Source organism: Nyctereutes procyonoides, unplaced genomic scaffold, assembly GCF_905146905.1.
Source record: "Nyctereutes procyonoides isolate TBG_1078 unplaced genomic scaffold, NYPRO_anot_genome, whole genome shotgun sequence".
NCBI lineage: Eukaryota > Metazoa > Chordata > Mammalia > Carnivora > Canidae > Nyctereutes > Nyctereutes procyonoides.
Window position 1 is genome coordinate 12,869,862 of NW_026575139.1, and position 24,643 is coordinate 12,894,504.

General features: G+C 42.2%; 2 protein-coding genes across 4 annotated transcripts in view; both read right to left on the bottom strand.

Moving 5' to 3' along the window:
- SPATA7 (spermatogenesis associated 7) overlaps positions 1 to 392 on the bottom strand; it is a 41,677-nt gene extending 41,285 nt beyond the window's left edge. For 2 of the 3 annotated variants that reach the window (XM_055304131.1, XM_055304130.1), the window contains exon 1: positions 222 to 392. In XM_055304131.1, the coding sequence (XP_055160106.1) occupies positions 222 to 240 (19 nt within the window). In that variant the 5' untranslated portion in view covers positions 241 to 392. The remainder of the gene's footprint in view (positions 1 to 221) is intronic. The other variant, XM_055304132.1, reaches the window with a different exon arrangement.
- Positions 243 to 24,643, bottom strand: part of LOC129496337 (translation initiation factor IF-2-like) — a 51,176-nt gene continuing 26,775 nt past the window's right edge. Inside the window, exon 2 of the mRNA XM_055304437.1 lies at positions 243 to 588. Within this exon, the coding sequence (XP_055160412.1) occupies positions 243 to 588 (346 nt within the window). The remainder of the gene's footprint in view (positions 589 to 24,643) is intronic.

Sequence of the window (24,643 nt, forward strand, 5' to 3'; positions counted from 1 at the left end):
TCCTCCGCCTCCGAGCCTCCACGGAGGTAAAAAAAAAAAAAAAAGCTGCATGCCCCGAGTTCAGGCGACCAGATTCTGAGCAGGGAAGGCCTCCCGCGTGCGCCGGGCACCGCCGGGGGCGGCAGCGGCGACTCCTCGGGGGCCTGGCCGCGCGCCCCGCGCCCCGCATCCCGGACCCCAGACCCCGCGCGGGCGCCGGGCACCGCGCGAGCTCCCTTTACCTCTCCGGCTGCCATCCATGCTCAGATCCTCTTGCAGCAGCCGTGAGGACCCCCCGGGCCCCCTTCGGACCTTCCCGGGGCCGGGCCAGCCCCCGCCGGAGAGGACTGGCGCACACGGGGCGGCGCGCGCCGGCAGCCGCACGACACCGTCGCCAGGCCGGTTGCTAAGGGCCGGGGCCCCGGCGCCCGGATTGTGACGTCACGGCGCAGGGACGTGCTCTCCCGCAGCCCCGCCCCCCGGGAGGCGCGGTACCCGGGGGAGGGGCGGGCGGCGGAGGATGCGGCCGGAGCGCGGGAAGGCGGCCAGTCGTCCACGGGGCGGCCTCGTGTCGCGAGCCGGGCCCCCAGCACCGGGCACGTCGTGTCCCTGCGGGAAGAGCGGGATGCAAGGCGGCCTCATCTGGCATCCATGTCCTCCGGGTCCCGGGGCGGGGGATAAAAATCAAACGCAAATGTTGGTTGAGGACAGGTAACACTTAACCAGGTCCCCAGAGTTAAATTTCAAAGCAGTGCGTGAATATTTGGCTCAGTGAAAACCCCTGGGGATGAAAAAAAGAAATCTGTATATTTACATCTTGAGTTTTGAGCTCAGCATTTCCTTTCTACCTGCTGAGCTCTACCCCCATCTCTTTCTACGCCTGGCATTTTCATTTTAAGGCTCCAGGCTGTTTTTCTTTCTGCGGGAAGAGAGTTGCAGGATGAACAAGGCGTTGTTTGATCTGTGGCTTTCTACAATTTAATTTTTTTTTTTAAGATTTTATTTTTTCATGAGAGACACACAGAGAGAGAGGCAGGGACACAGGCAGAGGGAGAAGCAGGCTCCACGCAGGGAGCCCCATGTGGGACTTGATCCTGGGTCTCCAGCATCAGGCCCTGGGCTGAAGGCAGGTGCTAAACCGCTGGGTCACCCAGGGATCCCTACAATTTAATTTTGAAGCAGTTACCTACCTTTTTTTTTTTTAATTTATTTTTTTATTGGTGTTCAATTTGCCAACATATAGAATAACACCCAGTGCAAACAATCCAATCATGAAATGGGCAAAAGACATGAACAGAAATCTCACAGAGGAAGACATAGACATGGCCAACATGCACATGAGAAAATGCTCCGCATCACTTGCCATCAGGAAATACAAATCAAAACCACAATGAGATACCACCTCACACCAGTGAGAATGGGGGAAATTAACAAGGCAGGAAACCACAGATGTTGGAGAGGATGTGGAGAAAGGGGAACCTTCTTGCACTGTTGGTGGGAATGTGAACTGGTGCAGCCACTCTGGAAAACTGTGTGGAGTTACCTACCTTTGGATCCTTGGAAATGAGCTCAGAATAAGGCACGGGGCATTCTGTAATGTAGCGTTGCCTTCTCATCGTGGCACCACTGACACTTGGCTGGGTGCAGAATTCTTTGTTGTGGGAGGTGCCCTGTACATAGTAGGATGCTTGACAGCATCCATGGCTTCTACCCACTAGATGACAGTAGTAACCCACCTACTCTGCCTCTGGTTGTGACAAAAAATGTCTCCAGATGTCACCAAATTTCCCCCTGGGTAGTGTAGGGGCAAAATTGCACCCCCTTTGAGAACTGCTGCTGAAATGGAAAAAGTCCTGGCTTTGGAACCAGTATGTGGAATTTTCTGCCACTTGCCAGCTTAATTTTTGTTTGGAAACCTCTCTGAGCCTCAGGTCCCTCTTTTCGAAAATATAAATGATGCCACTAATATTGTAGTTGCAAGGATTAATATGTACACTGCCTGGAAAATAAAACTAGGTTTTCTTTTCTTTTTTTTTTTTAACTAGGTTTTCAACAAATAATAGTTTTTCCCTTGTCTAAGGCCCTGTCTCGGAAAAGCTGGGGTTTCAGAAAAATTCAGACATAAGGGAGTAAGTCAGGAATCCTATGACAAGGAAAGGGGAATAAGCCAGGAATTCAGCTACAGTAACATCTGAACTCCTGGTTCTCTAAGGCTAGGGAAAGGAGAAAATTAGATTAAGAATTTGAAGAATTTGGGATCCCTGGGTGGCGCAGCGGTTTGGCGCCTGCCTTTGGCCTAGGGCGCGATCCTGATCCTGATCCTGGAGACCCGGGATCAAATCCCACATCGGGCTTCCGGTGCATGGAGCCTGTTTCTCCCTATGCCTGTGTCTCTGCCCCTCTCTCTCTCTCTCTGTGTGAGTATCATAAATAAATAAAAATTAAAAAAAATTAAAAAAAAAAAGAATTTGAAGAATTTGTAAATATGTGTGATGGCTCTGTGGCCCCAACAAGAAGGGTCATTTAGAAGGGTACAGGGGCAGAGATTCAGATGTTACCCAGAGAATGAAAAGTCTCTTGCCTACCTATTCAGTGATGCTTGAAATCTCTAAGAACATGAAGCCTTTTAAATGGGTAGGAAATATCAGAAAGGGAGACAGAACATAAAGACTCCTAACTCTGGGAAATGAACTAGGGGTGGTGGAAGGGGAGGAGGGCGAGGGGTGGGGATGAATGGGTGACGGGCATTGAGGGGGGCACTTGACGGGATGAGCACTGGATGTTATTCTGTATGTTGGCAAATTGAACACCAATAAAAAATAAATTTATTATAAAAAAAAAAGAACATGAAGCCTTTTATTCCACTACTAGCATCTGGAAAATACCTTGCATATAATAGGCATTCAGTAAGCATTTGTTAAATTGAATCATAACTAAAACTTAAAGGGCAAACACCCCTGGGAGAGGTAACACGGTAATTTGATTCACACAAAAGTAATGCCAACCTCCTCTTTATGAAAGCAAATTTTAAGATGAAAAGTAGATACTTTTGGAATAGGAAAACATCTCCAAGATTGGGAGAGGGTTCTGGAGACAACACTGCTTGGTATCCAACTTCAACGGAAGCCATCCTCATTTCATTATTTAAGTATTTTGTTCCAGTTCTTTGAATAATTTACTTTTTCTCTCCAATTTTAACAGAGAACATATTATAAGTTCGGTTTAATTTGTCCTTGGCTTTCACTCTGTGTGTATAAATAAGAAAAAGAGGATCCTTTTTGATTGCTATGCCCAGGAAGCAATCCATGATCATGGGCAGATGCATGCAGCCAGTATGAGCTTATGGTAGTTCCCAGAAACACCCTTCCGTTGCGGGGAATCACCACCAGGTGCAATAGACTTGGAGACTTGGCATTCCTAAAGACTTTTTATTGTATATTGAAATATAAATTTCATATTAAATTATTCCAATGTGTGGGACACCTGAATGGCTCAGTGGTTGAGCGTCTGCCTTTGGCTCAGGGCGTGATCCCATGGTCCCAGAATCAAGTCCTGCACTGGGCTCCCTGCACGGAGCCTATTTCTCCCTCTGCCTCTGTCTCTGCCTCTCTCTGTGTGTCTCTCATGAATAAATAAATAAAATCTTAAAAATTTTTTTCCAATGGTGTATTTTTTATTGATATCTGGAAATTTATGTATTTTAGAAGGAAAATCTTTTTCTTCCCCAATGAATTGGCATGCTTACTTTTATTATTGGGCTTCCCTTTTTGTCTTAGCTGATAGAAAGCTTGAAACTAAGATTTATGCTCAGTTGCAATAATTATTAATAGCCTATTTTTCTATTGATCTTTAATTCCCTTTATTAGGCAGGTGGCTTTTTTAAAAATATTTTTTTAAAAAATTATTCATCTATTCATGAGGGACACACAGAGAGAGGCAGAGACACAAGCAGAGAGAGAAGCAGGCTCCACGCAGGGAGCCCGATATGGGACTCGATCCCGGGACCCAGGATCATGCCCTGAGCTGAAGGCAGACTCAACTCAACCATTGAGCCACCGAGGCGTCCCACGGCAGGTGGCTTTTTTTTTTAAAAAAAACAACACCACTCAATTAAGCCTATATTTTATTGGAGGAGCTCTAAGCCCTATGGAACTGGAGATATGAGTAAAATAAACTATCTTTCACATATATCATAATATATAGTCTAATACATAGAATATATAGCTTATTCATTGCATTTTATTTTATTATTTTTAATAATAAATTTGTTTTTTATTGGTGTTCAATTTGCCAACATACAGAATAACACCCAGTGCTCTTCCCATCAAGTGCCCCCTCAGTGCCCACCACCCAGTCACCCCGACCCCCCGCCCTCCCCCCCTTCCACCACCCCTAGTTCGTTTCCCAGAGTTACGAGTCTTCCATGTTCTGTCTCCCTTTCTGATATTTCCCACTTATTTTTTCTCCTTTCCCCTTTATTCCCTTTCACTATTATTTATATTCCCCCAATGAATGAGACCATATAATGTTTGTCCTTCTCCGATTGACTTACTTCACTCAGCATAATACCCTCCAGTTCCATCCACATCGAAGCAAATGGTGGGTATTTGTCATTTCTAATGGCTGAGGAATATTCCATTGTATACATAAACCACATCTTCTTTATCCATTCATCTTTCTATGGACACCGAGGCTACTTCCACAGTTTGGCTATTGTGGACATTGCTGCTATCAACATCGGGGTGCAGGTGTCCTGGTGTTTCATTGCATTTGAATCTTTGGGGTAAATCAGCGCAATTGCTGGGTTGTAGGGCAGATCTATTTTTAACTCTTTGAGGAACCTCCACACAGTTTTCCAGAGTGGCTGCACCAGTTCACATTCCCACCAACAGTGTAAGAGGGTTCCCCTTTCTCCGCATCCTCTCCAACATTTGTGGTTTCCTGCCTTGTTAATTTTCCCCATTCTCACTGGTGTGAGGTGGTATCTCATTGTGGTTTTGATTTGTATTTCCCTGATGGCAAATGATGCAGAGCATTTTTCTCATGTTATTGCATTTTATTTTACATTAAAAGCCTATTATATTATTAGGTGTACATTTAATCTATGTATTTATAGATAATCTTTAGTTTCATATTCAGAGGATTTTTGGAACTCATATTTGTCTGTTTGGACATGCTTAACACCACAGCAAAAGTTATTCAATAAACACAATAAAAGCAACAAGATGTAAAGGCCAATATAATTTTTTCATTCATTGGGTTATCATGAGCATATTTCAATCCCTAATGTCCCTGAAGGACAAAAATAAATATTTAGGGAAAAATTTTAAAGAAATATATAACAGGGCAGAATAAAAGTAGAATCACATGGTATGTGTGAACTTTGTGTTGACTTCAGTTTCAAGACAAAATCCCTTAGGTTTTGGTGCCTGAAGAGGCTTGAGACTGTGCCATTCTCCAATCAAAATACTGTAGCTATTGATTCCTCTAATCCTAAAAGAGAAAGCAGAAGTTGCAGCTAGTAGGTATTAGCATGTTATGAAGTAATGGATTAATTTGTTGTCACTAGAGGGTCTTTAAGAAAGTTTTAAGCTGAGTCCTTGTTAGGAAAGCAGCCAAACTGAGGCAATATTAACCTACAAATCTTACTCAAGGAGTATAAGGTGTAACTGAAAATCTTTTTTCTTTTGGAGAGAGAGAGAGAGCATGAGTAGGGGAAGGGGGGTAGAGGGAGAGAGGGAGAATCTTGAGCAGGCTTCACACCAGCATGGAGCCCAACGTGGGGCTTGATCTCATGACCCTGAGCAGAAATCAAGAATCAGATGCTCAATGGACTGAGCCACCCAGGCACCCTCTGAAAAATATTTTTAAAAGTGACTCCTCAGGAGAGATTTTTCAATTATAGTTAGTGATGTGCATGCTGAGTTCTGTTTTTGAGCACTGGAAAAAAAATATTGTGTTATCTAAAGGTCCTTAATGGTCAAAAACATCTTCTTCATTGTTGACCTAGAACTTGGTTTTTCTAAATTTTATTGTCAAAGCAGAGAATGGAATGACCATAATTCTCTGTAAAGCAATATGTGCCTAACAGACAAGAGAGTGATAACAGGATATACTGACCCCAAATGGCCATTCTGAGTTCTAGTAAGGAATGGAACTTTGATATCCGAGCACAGACATAATCTTGAACATAGAAAGTGATCATTCTCAGAACTAGAACGCCATATGGAGTTTGCACTGCATTTAAATGCGCTCCATTCCATACTTTATCTTTATTTTTCCTATGGGTGAGAAGAGCACAAAATTATAGCTCTGTAGGCATCTTAGCTGCTTCTTATTTCTAACAAAAGATTCAATCCTATCTCGCGGCCCTTAAGTGAAGGCTGCTAGAACTACTGATATTAAGCCCACTGATACCTATCACAGTCCTCCATGGCTCCAGTTTCTCTCCAGCTGTGTTCTTTAGATCTTTCCATCCAATTAAGAGAACAAGTCTCTGTGAACAGAATTTAATCATGTGGTGGTTACTAGGTAACCTGTCCCCATAGCTTAGGAAGAGCATTTCATCTGTTCATCCACTGCCAATCAGTTGCCACAATACATCAGGGGCAATGCTCAGCCAAAGGGTTTGATAATCTCCACCTAATGTATTCTCTCTTTACAAGTGGCTTCACCATTAAAAACAAAGCAAAACAAAAAACATAACCAAGTTGTTAGTCTATCCTGGTAATATTTGTTTCACTTAAAAAAGCAGAGTTTGGAGTTTTAACAATTAATGGATTTCTGGGAAGTTGCCGCGAAGCTCTTCTAAGTGCATCTGTGATTCAAAACTGCCACGTACAAATTAACAACAACAACAACAACAACAACAACAACTGAGTTTTGTAAGCCACCAATGAAAACCATCCTTTATTGATGCCCTATCTAGTTTTCCTTAGGGATTCACTCTCCTCTCCAGTCATCCTTTAGTGCTTTGCCTTTTGGGATATCTGCCTGCAATATACTCCTTAAACACTTAAATTATTAGGCTAAATGACACAAAATTGCTCTCTTATAAATCAAAAGTGGTCAAATACAGACAATGCCATTTTTTTTGTAGTTTTATGGTTTTATTAACACAAATACGACATGCACATAAGCTGTCTGTTGATTTTCTTCGCTAGGCAACCTGGCATTGGGGTTGGTGACTCTGATGGCCAAATGGGCTGCTTTTTCCTCAATGGCTTTGTGGTTCTTGGAGGAGACACTGTGAGCAATCTCTGGATAGTAGACTTGTTGCACATGAGCAGCACTTCAAGCTCTTTGATGTTGTGGACTAGGAATTTCTAGAAGCCACTGAGCAGCATGGGCTTTGTTTTCTTGTTGCTTCTGTAACCAGTGTTGGGCATCAAGATCTGGTCCTTGAATCTTCTGAGCACCCTATTGCCAATGCCTCTGGGTTCCACCAGTTGTGCTTAATTTTGGCATATTGGTCTGACTGGAGTTGGATGAATTTCTTGGTCCTTTATTTATTTATTTATTTTTAACAATCTTGGGCTTCCCTAGAGGTCTGATGCTGAGTAGGTGATTGCTGCCACTTTCAGAAGCAGCACTGTAGAAGAGAAAGGGCCATTTGGTTTGACTTAATAACTTAAAGTATTTGGAGAGCACCACTGGAAACTTAGATGTAGATTTAGACTGCATTAAGCATTTCTTTAGCATATTTGAGTAAGTAAGCTTAGACAATAAAGGTGGGGGGATTTTCTAACCCCCAAGATATGCTTACTTTCTGACTTGATTTGGCTCAGACATGAAGTTTCTTTTACCCTCTTTGAGTCCTTCCATTTCCCTGCCTGCAAAAATAACTCAGTGTTCTTTGTGCTTCGTGTTCTTTGTGCTTCATGTTCTTTTAAAAAAGATTAAATTAATCAACTAATTAATTAATTTAAGAGAGAGAGAGAGCCAGTGAGCATGGGCTGGGGGAGGGAGAAGCAGACTCCCTGCTGAGCAGGGAACCTGGTGTGGGCTTAATCCCAGGACTCCGGGATCATGACCTGAACTGAAGGCAGGTGCCTAACTCACTGAGCAACCCAGGCAACCTTGTTTTGTGTTTTTAACACAATCTAAATTGACCAACAGTATGAAAATGTCTTATGAGAATAACTTCTTGTCATGTAACATTAAATATCCACTAAAGTTTATACTCATGGTCAACCTTAGATTAAAGAAAATATTGTGAGTCAAGAAGTGAATTCAGGAGGCCTTTCCTACAATGAGGACACAGTCTAGAAACTTTGGTTGTACTCTGGGCACAGAAAGACTTCCTCTGTGTCATTATCACATGTGGAGCGGATGCTTATGTATGATAAATGGATAGATAGGATATAGTGTGTGATTCTCCAAGCTTCCTTAATTTACTTTTTAAATATGGTTGGCAGTGAAAAAATATTTTTCCTTGCATGTCATAAAATTTGGAGGCTAGAAGGATGCCAGTGATCCCTAAACCAAAATCCTCATCTTGCAGAAAAAAAAGACTCCTGGAACACAGAGAAAATAAATAATTAGCTCCCACAACTAAGCTTTCTGACTCTTGATTTAATGCTCATTCCACTAAATCAGGAAATAGACAGCTAGACAATTTTCTCAGTGACATTTCATTATGCCTGTTTGCACTTTTATGCATATGCTACCTAAAATAATGGAAAGGTTATTTTCATGTGCAATCATGGACATATAAAATGGAAAGGGTAAATGAGACTTTGCTTAAGTCCTTTTTTGTAGATAAACCTGTGTCTAAGCTAAGATAAATGTTTGTATATTTTAAAGTCATATTTTCCCCTAAAAACCAACATATATTATTCTTCTGACATGAAATAGAGCTCAGTTGAGTCCAGTTTTTCTCCCACCCTGAAGATGATAACTTTACCATAATCCAGAGAGACTGTCACTGACATTGAGTTTAGGAACATTTTATATTGGAGAATTATTTCTGAGAAGGAGCAGCTTCTTGTTTTCAAGGATAGCAGAAAAGAACAACATTAATAACATGCTGGAAACTAAAAACTATCACCTGTTATTTCAGTAGAATAACTCATTAATGAGCACCTACTCTGTGCAAGGCTCATGACTCCAGCTCACATTACCCTTTTATTTATTTTAATTTAATCTATTTTATTTATTTAAAAGATTTTATTCATTTGAAAGAGAGAGAGAGAGAAAGAGAAAGAAAAAGAGAGAGAGAGAGTGCGCACGAGCATGAGAGGTGGGGAGGAGCAGAGGGAGGAGAAGCAAACTCCTCGTTGTGCAGGAAGCCCCCACTCAGGGCTCCATCCCAGGACCCTGGGATCATGACCTGAGCTGGAGGCAGACACCATCCCACTAAGCCACCCAGGTGCCTCATCACATTTCCCTTTTAGATTCTATAGGACACAACCATGTTTTCTCTAGTTCATTTACAGTGATCCTGGAAGCTGGACGTCTGTAGAGATATTGTAAAGTGTCAGGTTACACGGAATAGCCAATAAGTCTGTGTTGGAAAGTACTTACTTTTGAATCCTGGCTTTGCTGTTTCCTAACTGGGTAACCTTAACCAAGGACCCCATTTCTTTGTTAAGATATCATAGCATAATAATAGTGTCATTGTGATTATTGTGAGAATGATCAGAGGTAACACAAATAAATAGCTTATCTAAGTGCCTGACTGGCTGCCATACCTTGGGTTCCCCAGAAGCAGACCCTGGGACAAGAATTCAAGGACAAGGTGTTTATTTAGCAGGTCATCCCAGTAAACACCAGTGAGGAGTACATGTGAGACAGAGAAAAGAAGGAAGCTGTAAAGGGATCTATCAATTAGTGCATAACTGGAGCTCAGCCCCTCCAGAGAACTCTAGGGAACAAAACAATGTGGAGTCACCTTATCTGAGAGTGATTTATCCACTGTCTACCATCCGACTGTGTCTATGGGCTACAGGGGGTGAGTGGTTAATTTCCAATGGGTGTGTAAAGTGGGCTTCAGTGTTCAGAGAAAGCTCTGGGCATAAGGTGCAGGGACTCAGTGTTGAAGTTGGGATTGGCATGCATGCAAAGAAGTGGCACTGACTAGGTCAGCTGTGCTGGAGACAATAGCCATTCAACACACATTTACCCTTTGTATTTTCATTTTTTTAAATATTGTATTTCATTGATTCGTGAGAGACACACAGATAGAGGCAGAGACATAGAGAGAGAGAGAGAGGCAGGCATAGACAAGGGCAGAGAGAGAAGCAGGGAGCCCAATGTGGGACTCGATCCTGGGACCCCAGGATCACCCCCTGAGCTGACGGCAGATGCTCAACCACTGAGCCACCCAGGTGTCCCTATCCTTTGTATTTTTTAAAAATATTTTTTAAAATTTTTATTTATTTATGATAGTCACACACACACACACACACACACACAGGCAGAGACAAAGGCAGAGGGAGAAGCAGGCTCCATGCACTGGGAGCCTGACGTGGGATTCGATCCCAGGTCTCCAGGATCGCGCCCTGGGCCAAAGGCAGGCGCTAAACCGCTGCGCCACCAGGGGATCCCTCCTTTGTATTTTTTATTATTTATTTACTCATTTATTTTTGGTGGGATCCTTTGTATTTTTAAATGTCATTATCATTAAGTGACCTTTTAGGTTCTTCTCAAATTACATATGCCTGGTATAGAGAAGGCATTTGTTGTGAACACCTATCATTTTTGTCTGCCCAGCATCCTCTACTTTGTCTTCCTGTGGGAAAGGCATCCCTTGTCCTTTGGGTGATATTCTCCATCTTCCCTCCTTCTCAGACCTCTCTCTTCTCTTGCCCTTTATCACAGGAAGGGGGACTGTGACTCTGACCTGGCCAGAATTGGTCCAGCCAGCTGGCTATGGGGACTGGTTCAAAGATGGGTGCAGAAACCTAGTCAGCATCCCATCCTTTCAGTATCCTCACTGGGACCTAGCAGCTAGAGCTATTAGCACTGACTCCGTCTGCTGGGTTTGCTGAGCTGGGAGAGAGAGGTCTTGCTGCTGAACAGGTATCTTGCTCTCAGTGGAAAGCACATGTACAACAGATAAGGGGAAACAGAGAGACAGAGAGAGAGAGAGAGAGGAAGGAAGGGAGAGGGAGAGATGGAAAGAGAGGGAAACACCCTGAAGACATTATTTGAGTCCTCCACTACAGCTGTGGTGGAAGTATTTGAACCAGATCTACCAGTTATAGGAGCCAATAAATTCTTTGCTCTCACTTGGAAGGAAAGAGTCCTAAAGGGCACATTCATAGCATTTTATGCTATAAAATTCTGGGACATCTTTTAACATCTCATCTTCTAGTATAAATTCCCAAGTAGTTATAAAAACTGCTAGCAGGATGGCAGAGGCAGGTATGTACTAATGGAATTTTTAAAAAAGACTTTATTTATTTTAAAGAGAGAAAGCAGAAGTGGTGGTGGTGGGGCAGCGGCAGGGGGAGAGGGTGAAGCAGACTGCTCACTGAGCAGGGAGCCAGACACAGGACTCCATCGCAGGACCTTGAGATCATGACCTGAGTTGAAGGCAGACAACCAACTGACTGAGCCACCCAGGTGCCCCTGATGATATCTTTATATTCTGGAATGGCCTTCCTATCATTTGAGGTTTTGGAATTTCATACCTTATTGCTCAGTCACAGTGTTGAATAAATTCTGATTACCCCATGAGAAAGTTATTCCTTTTGCAATTCTTTCACTCCTAATTTCATCAAGAAGAAAGTCTCGGTGTGATCCTGGTATGGCTTTAGCCCATCACCTTTGCTAATCTTTCTTTTTAAACAAAGACTGACATGTAGAAGAAGGAAACTGGACCGTTTTGTTACATCATACACTAAAATAAACCAAGAATGGATGAAAGGCCTAAATGTGAGACAGGAATTCATCAAAATCCTAAAGGAGAACACAGGCAGCAACCCCTTCAATCTTGGCCACAGCAACTTCTTGCTAGAAATGTCTTCAAAGACTAGGGAAAAAAAAGCAAAAATGAACTATTGTGACTTCATCAAGATAAAAAGCTTCTGCACAGAAAAAGAAACAGTCAACAAAACTAAAAGGGAAACTACAGAATGGGAGAAGATATATGCAAATGACATATCAGATAAAGGGCTAGTATCTAAGATCTACAGAGAACTTATCATACTCAACACCCAAAAACCGAATAATCTAGTCAAGAAATGGGCAGAAGATATAAACAGACATATCTCCAAAGAAGACATACACATGGCAACATGAATAGGTGCTCCATAGCACTTGGCATCAGGGAAATACAATCAACACTACAATGAGATATCACCATACACCAGGGAGAATAGCTAAAATTAAGAAGATGGGATACAAGAAATGTTGGTGAGGATGCTAAGAAAAGGGGAACCCTCTTACAATGTTGGTGGGAATGTAAACTGGTGCAGCCATTCTGGAAAACAGTATAGAGGTTCCTCAAGGAGTTAAAAATAGAGCTACTCTATGACACCCAGCATTTGCACTACTAGGTATTTACCCCAAAGATACCAATGTGGTGAAACGATAGGACACCTGTACCCCAATGTTCACAGCAGCAATGTCCAAAATAGCCAAACAGTGGAAGGAGCCCAGATGTCCATGGAGAGATGAATGGATAAAGATGTGGTCTATATATACAATGGAATATTACTCAGACATCAGGAAGGATGAATGCCTACCATTTACATCAACATGGATGGAACATGCTGAGTGAAATAAGTCAATCAGAGAAAGACACTTATATGGTTTCATTCATATGTGGAATATAAGAAACAGTGCAGAGGGTCATAGGCTAAGGGAAGAAAAACTGAATGTGAAGACATCAGAGAACAAGACAAACCATGAGAGACTCTTGGTTTGGGAAACAAAATGAAGGTTTCTGGAGGGGAGGTGGGTGGGGGGATGGGGTAACTGGGTGACGGGCATTAAGGAGAGCACGTGATGTGATGAGCACTGGGTGTTATACACGTGATGAATTATTGAACACTACAATAGAAACGAAATATGTACTAGGTTGGCTAATTGAATTAAAAAAAAAAAGACTGGGGAGGGGCAAGATGGCGGAAGAGTAGGGTCCCCAAATCACCTGTCCCCACCAAATTACCTAAAAAACCTTCAAATCATCCTGAAAATCTACGAATTTGGCCTGAGATGTAAAGAGAGACCAGCTGGAATGCTACAGTGAGAAGAGTTCGCGCTTCTAACACGGTAGGAAGATGGGGAAAAAGAAATAAAGAAACAAAAGGCCTCCGAGGGGGAGGGGCCCCGCGAGGAGCCGGGCTGAGGCCGGGGCGAGTGTCCCCAGGACAGGAGAGCCCCGTCCCAGAGAAGCAGGAGCTGCACCAACCTTCTCGGGCGAGAAAGGCAACCGCAGGGAGTTAGAGCAGGACCCAGGAGGGCGGGGATGCCCTCGGGCTCCCTGGGACACTAACAGACACCTGCGCCCCGGGAGAGTGTGCCGAGCTCCCTAAGGGCTGCAGCGCGCACGGCGGGACCCGGAGCAGCTCGGAGGGGCGCGGGCGGCGGCTCCGCGGAGGGGGCTGCGGGGCGGGAGCGCGAATCCAACAGCGCGGGCCCCGGAGCACAGGGCGCAGGGACACAGCTCAGGATCCGGCTCCCCCCGGGACAGGCAGAGGCCGGGAGGGCCCAGGACCGCAAGGACGCGCCTGCCCGGAGCTGAGCAGATCAGCGGCCCCGCCCCGGAGCCTCCAGGCCCTGCAGACGGAGAGCTCAGTAGTTACTGCGGGGGCTGACTCCAGGGCTTGGGAGCTGGCCGCCGCCACTGTGGTTGTTCTTCCTGGGGCCTCACGGGGTAAACAACCCCACTGAGCCCTGCACCAGGCAGGGGCAGAGCAGCTCCCCCAAGTGCTAACACCTGAAAATCAGCACAACAGGCCCCTCCCCCAAAAGACCAGCTAGACGGACAAGTTCCAGGGGAAGTCAAGGGACTTAAAGTATACAGAATCAGAAGATACTCCCCCGTGGTTTTTTTTTTTTGTTGTTATGTTTTGTTTTGTTTTGTTTTTTGTTTGTTAGTTTTTTTTTGCTTTTGATTTGTTTCCTTCCCCCACCCTTTTTTCCTTTCTTTCTTTTTCTTTCTCTCTTTCTTCTTTTTTTCTTCCTTTCTTCCTTTTTCTTTTTTTCTTTTCTCTTTTCTTTCCTTCTTTCTCTCCTCTCTTTTCTCCTTTTCCCAATACAACTTGCTTTTGTCCACTCTGCACTGAGCCAAATGACTAGAAGGAAAACCTCACCTCAAAAGAAAGAATCAGAAACAGTCCTCTCTCCCACAGAGTTACAAAATCTGGATTACAATTCAATGTCAGAAAGCCAATTCAGAAGCACTATTCTACAGCTACTGGTGGCTCTAGAAAAAAGCATTAAGGACTCACGAGACTTCATGACTGCAGAATTTAGATCCAATCAGGCAGAAATTAAAAATCAATTGAATGAGATGCAATCCAAACTAGAAGTCCTAACGACGAGGGTTAACGAGGTGGAAGAACGAGTGAGTGACATAGAAGACAAGTTGATGGCAAAGAGGGAAACTGAGGAAAAAAGAGACAAACAATTAAAAGACCATGAAGACAGATTAAGGGAAATAAACGACACCCTGAGGAAGAAAAACCTACGTTTAATTGGGGTTCCCGAGGGCGCTGAAAGGGCCAGAGGGCCAGAATATGTATTTGAACAAATCCTAGCTGAAAACTTTCCCAATCTGGGAAGGGAAACAGGCATTCAGATCCAGGAAATAGAGAGATCCCCCCCTAAAATCAATAAAAACCGTTCAACACCTCGACATTTAATAGTGAAGCTTGCAAATTCCAAAGATAAAGAGAAGATCCTTAAAGCAGCAAGAGACAAGAAGTCCCTGACTTTCATGGGGAGGAATATTAGGGTAACAGCAGACCTCTCCACAGAGACCTGGCAGGCCAGAAAGGGCTGGCAGGATATATTCAGGGTCCTAAATGAGAAGAACATGCAACCAAGAATACTTTATCCAGCAAGGCTCTCATTCAAAATGGAAGGAGAGATAAAGAGCTTCCAAGACAGGCAGGAACTGAAAGAATATGTGACCTCCAAACCAGCTCTGCAAGAAATTTTAAGGGGGACTCTTAAAATTCCCCTTTAAGAAGAAGTTCAGTGGAACAATCCACAAAAACAAGGACTGAATAGATATCATGATGACACTAAACTCATATCTGTCAATAGTAACTCTGAACGTGAACGGGCTTAATGACCCCATCAAAAGGCGCAGGGTTTCAGACTGGATAAAAAAGCAGGACCCATCTATTTGCTGTCTACAAGAGACTCATTTTAGACAGAAGGACACCTACACCTGAAAATAAAAGGTTGGAGAACCATTTACCATTCAAATGGTTCTCAAAAGAAAGCAGGGGTAGCCATCCTTATATCAGATAAACTAAAATTTACCCTGAAGACTGTAGTGAGAGATGAAGAGGGACACTATCTCATACTTAAAGGATCTATCCAACAAGAGGACTTAACAATCCTCAATATATATGCCCCGAATGTGGGAGCTGCCAAATACTTAAACGAATTATTAACCAAAGTGAAGAAATACTTAGATAATAATACACTTATACTTGGTGACTTCAATCTAGCTCTTTCTACCCTCGATAGGTCTTCTAAGCACAACATCTCCAAAGAAACGAGAGCTTTAAATGATACACTGGACCAGATGGATTTCACAGATATCTACAGAACTTTACATCCAAACTCAACTGAATACACATTCTTCTCAAGTGCACATGGAACTTTCTCCAGAATAGACCACATACTGGGTCACAAATCGGGTCTGAACCGATACCAAAAGATTGGGATCGTCCCCTGTATATTCTCAGACCATAATGCCTTGAAATTAGAACTCAATCACAACAAGAAGTTTGGAAGGACCTCAAACACGTGGAGGTTAAGGACCATCCTGCTAAAAGATAAAAGGGTCAACCAGGAAATTAAGGAAGAATTAAAAAGATTCATGGAAACTAATGAGAATGAAGATAAAACCGTTCAAAATCTTTGGGATGCAGCAAAAGCAGTCCTGAGGGGGAAATACATCGCAATACAAGCATCCATTCAAAAACTGGAAAGAACTCAAATACAAAAGCTAACCTTACACATAAAGGAGCTAGAGAAAAAGCAGCAAATCGATCCTACACCCAGCAGAAGAAGAGAGTTAATTAAAGATTCGAGCAGAACTCAACGAAATTGAGACCAGAAGAACTGTGGAACAGATCAATAGAACCAGGAGTTGGTTCTTTGAAAGAATTAATAAGATAGATAAACCATTAGCCAGCCTTATTAAAAAGAAGAGAGAGAAGACTCAAATTAATAAAATCATGAATGAGAAAGGAGAGATCACTACCAACACCAAGGAAATACAAACGATTTTAAAAACATATTATGAACAGCTCTACGCCAATAAATTAGGCAATCTAGAAGAAATGGACGCATTCCTGGAAAGCCACAAACTACCAAAACTGGAACAGGAAGAAATAGAAAACCTGAACAGGCCAATAACCAGGGAGGAAATTGAAGCAGTCATCAAAAACCTCCCAAGACACAAGAGTCCAGGGCCAGATGGCTTCCCAGGGGAATTCTATCAAACGTTTAAAGAAGAAATCATACCTATTCTACTAAAGCTGTTTGGAAAGATAGAAAGAGATGGAGTACTTCCAAATTCGTTCTATGAGGCCAGCATCACCTTAATTCCAAAACCAGACAAAGACCCCACCAAAAAGGAGAATTACAGACCAATATCCCTGATGAACATGGATGCAAAAATTCTCAACAAGATACTAGCCAATAGGATCCAACAACACATTAAGAAAATTATTCACCATGACCAAGTAGGATTTATCCCCGGGACACAAGGCTGGTTCAACACTCGTAAAACAATCAATGTGATTCATCATATCAGCAAGAGAAAAACCAAGAACCATATGATCCTCTCATTAGATGCAGAGAAAGCATTTGACAAAATACAGCATCCATTCCTGATCAAAACTCTTCAGAGTGTAGGGATAGAGGAACTTTCCTCGACATCTTAAAAGCCATCTATGAAAAAGCCCACAGCAAATATCATTATCAATGGGGAAGCACTGGGAGCCTTTCCCCTAAGATCAGGAACAAGACAGGGATGTCCACTCTCACCACTGCTATTCAACATAGTACTGGAAGTCCTAGCCTCAGCAATCAGACAACAAAAAGACATTAAAGGCATTCAAATTGGCAAAGAAGAAGTCAAACTCTCCCTCTTCGCCGATGACATGATACTCTACATAGAAAACCCAAAAGTCTCCACCCCAAGATTGCTAGAACTCATACAGCAATTTGGTAGCGTGGCAGGATACAAAATCAATGCCCAGAAATCAGTGGCATTTCCATACACTAACAATGAGACTGAAGAAAGAGAAATTAAGGAGTCAATCCCATTTACAATTGCACCCAAAAGCATAAGATACCTAGGAATAAACCTAACCAAAGAGGTAAAGGATCTATACCCTAAAAACTATAGAACACTTCTGAAAGAAATTGAGGAAGACACAAAGAGATGGAAAAATATTCCATGCTCATGGATTGGCAGAATTAATATTGTGAAAATGTCAATGTTACCCAGGGCAATATATACGTTTAATGCAATCCCTATCAAAATACCATGGACTTTCTTCAGAGAGTTAGAACAAATTATTTTAAGATTTGTGTGGAATCAGAAAAGACCCTGAATAGCCAGGGGAATTTTAAAAAAGAAAACCATATCTGGGGGCATCACAATGCCAGATTTCAGGTTGTACTACAAAGCTGTGGTCATCAAGACAGTGTGGTACTGGCACAAAAACAGACACATAGATCAATGGAACAGAATAGAGAACCCAGAAGTGGACCCTGAACTTTATGGTCAACTAATATTCGATAAAGGAGGAAAGACTATCCACTGGAAGAAAGACAGTCTCTTCAATAAGTGGTGCTGGGAAAATTGGACATCCACATGCAGAAGAATGAAACTAGACCACTCTCTTGCACCATACACAAAGATAAACTCAAAATGGATGAAAGATCTAAATGTGAGACAAGATTCCATCAAAATCCTAGAGGAGAACACAGGCAACACCCTTTTTGAACTCAGTCACAGTAACTTCTTGTAAGATACATCCAGGAAGGCAAAAGAAACAAAAGCAAAAATGAACTATTGGGACGTCATCAAGATAAGAAGCTTTTGCACAGCAAAGGATACAGTCAACAAAACTCAAAGACAACCTACAGAATGGGAGAAGATATTTGCAAATGACCTATCAGATAAAGGGCTAGTTTCCAAGTTCTATAAAGAACTTATTAAACTCAACACCAAAGAAACAAACAATCCAATCATGAAATGGGCAAAAGACATGAACAGAAATCTCACGGAGGAAGGCATAGACATGGCCAACATGCACATGAGTAAATGGCCTGCATCACTTGCCATCAGGGAAATACAAATCAAAACCACAGTGAGATACCACCTCACACCAGTGAGAATGGGGAAAATTAACAAGGCAGGAAACCACAAATGTTGGAGAGGATGCGGAGAAAAGGGAACCCTCTTACACTGTTGGTGGGAATGTGAACTGGTGCAGCCACTCTGGAAAACTGTGTGGAGGTTCCTCAAAGAGTTAAAAATAGACCTGCCCTACGACCCAGCAATTGCACTGTTGGAGATTCAACCCAAAGACACAGATGCAATGAAACGCCGGGACACCTGCACCCCGATGTTTCTAGCAGCCATGTCCACAATAGCCAAACTGTGGAAGTAGCCTCGGTGTCCATCGAAAGATGAATGGATAAAGAAGATGTGGTCTATGTATACAATGGAAGATTCCTCAGCCATTAGAAATGACAAATACCCACCATTTGCTTCAACGTGGATGGAACTGGAGGGTATTATGCTGAGTGAAGTAAGTCAATCGGAGAAGGACAAGCAGTGTATGTTCTCATTCATTTGGGGAATATAAATAATAGTGAAAGGGAATATAAGGGAAGGGAGAAGAATGTGTGGGAAATATCAGAAAGGGAGACAGAACATAAAGACTCCTAACTCTGGGAAACGAACTAGGGGTGGTGGAAGGGGAGGAGGGCGGGGGTGGGGGTGAATGGGTGACGGGCACTGGGGGTTATTCTGTATGTTGGTAAATTGAACACCAATAAAAAATAAATTAAAAAAAAAGAAAAAAAAAGACTGAAGCTTAATCTCAGGCCATAGTATTTGAAGGCATCTTTATTTGCCTTTGTTGTGCTTATTTATGGCAATTACTACCTTCTTCCAATTATAGTTTGAGGTATAGGTTTTTTTTGAAAATAGTTAAAAAGTGAGTAAATTCAAAGGAAAACTATAAAGGAAACAGTCATGTTTACTGGTAACAGAATCCGGCAGGAGTCGTGCAGGTGACACTTAAAAGACTGGAGTTTGGAAATCACCTGTTTAGTATAATGGTATCCTGGCTTCCACTGGGTGGGGGGAAAGCAGTGACTTGGTAGACAATGTGGCACTCGGATTTGCAGAGGCCGATGCTTTGGTGTGATTTTGGTTGAGAGACAAAATGGGTTTATTAGGAAGTTTCAATTTTAAGTGGGGGTAAACACACAGAACACTTTTATTTTTCCAAGTCACTGCTTTCACTTGTGCTCTAATGAAGTCCCCTCCCAGTGGGATCGAAAGCTCTTCTCTTCCCCTCCTGTAGCACTGACCAGACTAGCGGGTTCTGCTGGCTGGTCATGGAGGCGCCTGGGATCAGCTTTCACACTCCCCCTCTCCCCACCTCCTTGCCCTGGCTCCTCTGTTGCTAAGGTGGAGAGGAAAAAGGAATAAGGTAGACCAAGCTCTTCTTTGGTTGGATGTCTTTACTTATCTCTCCATGGATGGTCGACGTTGTTCTTCTAGCTCTTTGCCTATGAACTCAATGTGAAGGACTGGTGGCTCCAACAGGCTATTCTGACAGTGTCTCAGTTCTAAGCAGCTTCCCCGGATGATGGTAATATGTTGAATATTTGACTCCTAATGAACCCCACTGGCTGCGTTGGTCCCTACAGCTTTAATGCACCTGCCTCTTTGGCCCGTGCATCAGCAATTCCCAACCAGACTGTAGACCCTAGACTTATTGACTTGCAGGTGTGTGAGAAATCCTTTCTGTGCTTTTTGGGAACTAGAACCATTGAGAATGGTCCAAGGAAGGGGAGTGTTCCTTCTCTATCCCACTACCCCCGACCTTGCATTGTCTCCTTAATTTATTCCTCTCTGCATGGATCCCAGGTGCAGGTGAGCAGAGCCACTGGCTGACATAGACATGTATGTAACCAGGGAGTGGAATCAGAATTCCCCTTTTCGTAGGCACTTATAAATCCACCAATGAATTATTCTCTTGGCATCTACCTCCCTTGGTTTCCAGGAGGGGAAGCAGCACTCTTTTTCCCGATGACAAAGAGGAGAGGCAAGAAATGGCTTCTCTTTATAGGAAATGCCCTTCACCAAAAGGTGATGACTTCATTTTTCCCAATCTTCGTATTTTCTTATTGGTAGATGTAGTATGCTGAGTGATGGCCACCCAAAGATATCAGGTCCTAATCCCTGGATTCCATCAATGCTATTTTATAAGGAAAAGGAGTCTCTGTAGAGGTGGTGGAATGAAAGGTCTTCAGATGGGACAGTGATCCTGGATTATCCAAATGGGCCCTAAATACAATCACAAATGTCCTTATAAAAAAGAAGCAGAGAGAGGTCACACAGGTGAAGAGAAAATTATGAATATAGAAGCAGAGTTTGGAGTATGTGGTCACAAGCCAAGTGATTGTCAGCACCCACCAGAGAAGCCAGAACAGGCAAGGAATGGGTTGTCCTCTGGAACTGCCAGGGGGAGTTGAGACCCTGCTGACACTTTGATTTTAGCTCAGTGATATTGATTTCAGACTTGAGGCCTCCAGAGCTGTCAGAGAATAAACTTTTGTTGTTTTAAACTATCAGAATTTGTTACAGCAGCCCTGGAAAACTAATACAGTGGAGTAGGACACTTTTTGCTAAAATTATGTCTCTCAATGACTATGTCCAAGACAAGCATTTCTCAGAAATAACAGTGCAAGTGTCCATCTGTTTTCATTCTGATTTTGGCTCTTGATTACAATTTAGGGAGCCCAGGAAAAAAAATCCCACTAAACACTTAACATCATCCTGTTCCAAAAAGGAATATCACCATTAACTCCTAGAATGGTCATTAAAAAATAATCTTGCTTTCCAGACAACTGAAAATGTTGGTTTTCATTTATATATAACAAACAAAAGATTCTTTCACAAGTTAAGAGAGAGACCACTACTTGCCTCAATGTCTGTTTTCCCTTAAAAAATAATTGCACTCCCAATTTTTGGCTGGGTCATAGGGGATGAAAATATTTCTCATCCTCCTTTGCAAGAAGCATTCATTTGTGACAACATTCTTAATGTGTAAAATAGAAGAGATGTATACATTATGCATGTGTCTGTAAAGGAGGGAGTGTGCCCTCGCCCTCTTTCTCTTTTCTTTTTCCTATTGGCTGGAATGTGGATATGATAGCAGGATCTGGGGCTGCCATCTCAGCCCATGAACTGGTCCTGGGAATGAAGGTAATGTTCAGTGTAGAACATGCTAGAAGGAGCATATGTCTCTGACACTATGGAGTTTCGTACAGATCCTGGAATAGATCTCCAACCCTGGAGTTAGACTTTTATAAAAGATAAAACTAAACTTTTGGATTTTCTCTTACTCACTGATATACACAATCCTAACCAATCATAGTGAGGATGTTTATCATCTTCAAACTGGACTATGGGAATGGTTTCTCCTAAAAGTAACTTTATTGACCACTTGGAATAGTCAGTCAATTCAGAAATGCCTACCAGAACGGCCAGAATAAAAATATAGCAGTACTTTTAGTGTAATGTATGGATGTTTTCATAATTTCTCTCTTTTTAAAGAAGATTTTATTTATTCATTAGAAAGAGAGAGAAAGAGAGAGAGAGAGAGAGAGAGGCAGTCATAGACAGGGGCAGAGAGAGAAGCAGGCTCCATGCAGGGAGCCTGATGAGGGACTTGATCCTGGGATAATTTCATAATTTCTAATCAGGGCAACTTGGGAACTCACTTTAAATAAATCAAACCTATATTCAAATTTTATATAAAGGTTACCATTTCCTCACTGTATTCTCTACTCTTGGGGTTATCCAGAATAACTGTTTTAACACTTCTGAATGCTTAGCTTATGAGAGCATGGAAACGTTAGAGAATGAAGATTTACGAGATCAGAATCTTTAGGCCGCACAAATTTTGTGAACTTGAACAAAGCACTTTTCTGAGCTTTGGTTTCCTAAACTTTATTTTACATTTTTTAAAAAAGATTTTATTTATTTGAGGAAGAGAGAGAATGAGAGAGTACAAGCAGGGGGAGAGTCAGAGGGAGAAGCAGACTCCTCACTGAGCAGGGAGCCCCACAAGGTGCTTGATCTTGGGACTCCAGGATCATGGCCTGAGTCAAAGGCAGATGCTTAACCTACTGAGCCACTCAGGCACCCCCCAACCTTTACTTTTTAATTTTTTTGAAAGATTTTATTTCCTAAAGAGAGAGACAGAGAGATAGAGATAGAGATAGAGAGAGAGAGAGAGAGCGCAAGTGCAAGCAAGGGAAAGAGCAGAGGGAGAGAATCTTAGGCAGACTTCCTGCTGAGTGTGGAGCCCGACTTGGGGGTTCAATCTCAGCACCCATGAAATCATGACCTGAGCCGAAATCAAGAGTCAGTGCCTAACCAACTGAGCTACCTGGGTGCCTCTGTTCCTAACCTTAAAGATAAAAAAAGTAAAAGTGCAATAAATATTGCTTCTAGTCTTCTATGAAAAACTGAGTATTTTTAAAGTTAGCCTTTTCCTAGTGTTCTGACAAAGGCCAAAACTCTAAACTTTGGAGTTATTTTAGGGCTTATGTTATCAAGCTGCTTATGGAAAATGACAGATTTAGTGTTAGTGATTTCACTGATATTTTGTTCTTAGAAAATTATTCATGGCCTTAAATCACATTCAGGCTCTCGGATTGTTGACATTACCATATATAAAACTTGAAGAGTTTCAAGATGAGGAAGTAAATTATTCTGCCTGGAACTTCCTTGATGGATTGGAGTGAGGCATGTTATATCAAACCTATAAGAAATTGATTTCTTTTACCCATTTCCATTAAACATGCTTTTACACATTTCTTATACCATAATTCAGTGTCTTCTAATGGTTACAGTCTAAAGCAGAAATCACAATAGCCTGCAGGGGGTGGACCATTGACATAAATGTATGAGGACAATAAGTGCTCAGTCACTGATACTGCTACCGGGTGTAAGCACTGCTCATGCACTTTGCCTTCTCAATGACAGATATAATCAAACTCATCCCCAGGCTATGCATCATACATAAGCACTAAGTGGTAACACATGATCTTTAAGGATTGGTGGTCCAATCTGGCTGCTTATTAAGAATCTCCTGGGAAGTTTGGGAGAATACTGATGCCTTACACTTCCCCCTCAGGCCTCCACCCCAGATTTTGATTAAATTAATTTTTGGTGGGGGGCACCTGGGTAGCTCAGTTCGTTGAGTGTCCAAATCTTGGTCTCAGCTCAGGTCTTGATCTCAGGGTCGTGGGTTCAGGCCCTGTGTTGGGCTCCATGCTGGTCATGGAGCCATTTATTTATTTATTTATTTATTTATTTATATTTATTTATAATTTTTAATTTAAATTCAATTTGTCAACATATAGTATAACACCCAGTGCTCATCCCATCAAGCGCCTTCCTTAGTGCCCATCAACCAGTCACCCCATCCCCCCACCCACCTCCCCTTCTGCAATCCTTTGTTTGTTTCCCAGAGTTAGGAGTCTCTCATGGTTTGTCTTCCTCTCTGATTTTTCCCCACTCAGTTTCCCTCCTTTTCCCTTAGTCTCTTTCACTATTTCTTATATTCCATGAATGAGTGAAACCATATGATGATTGACCTTCTCCTATTGACTTACTTCACTCAGCATAACTTCTGAGTTCTTCTTTATCCATTCATCTGTTGAACAATTATTTTCAGTTAAGCTTGGGCATTGGTATATTTTTCTACGTTTCCTATGGTGATTCTCAGGTGCTATAGTTCTTTATACTACAAGTAGGGTGGTATAATACATTTGCAAGTAGACTCTCACTAACTAAAGATACGTATTGTAAACCTAGGGAATCCACTAAACATTTTATTTTATTTATTTATTTTTTAACTAGGTTCCATGCCCAACATGGGGCTTGAACTCACAATCTGGAGATCATGAGTCAGATGTCCTACTGACTGAGCTAGTCAGGTGTCTCACCACTAGACATTAAAAAAAACAGACATAAGTAATGTCTATAGAAGTGATCAAATGGAATTCTAAGAAATAGTTAATGAACTTGACAGTAGACAGTGAAAAAGGAAAAAGAGACAAATGATGGAACAAATAGAAAAAAACTAATAAGAAGGTAGATTTTATTTTTTATATCTTTTTAAAGATTTATTTATTTGAGAGAGAGAGAGAGAGAGGAGAGAGAGAGAGTATAAGTGGGAGGGGCAGAGGAAGAGGGAGAGAG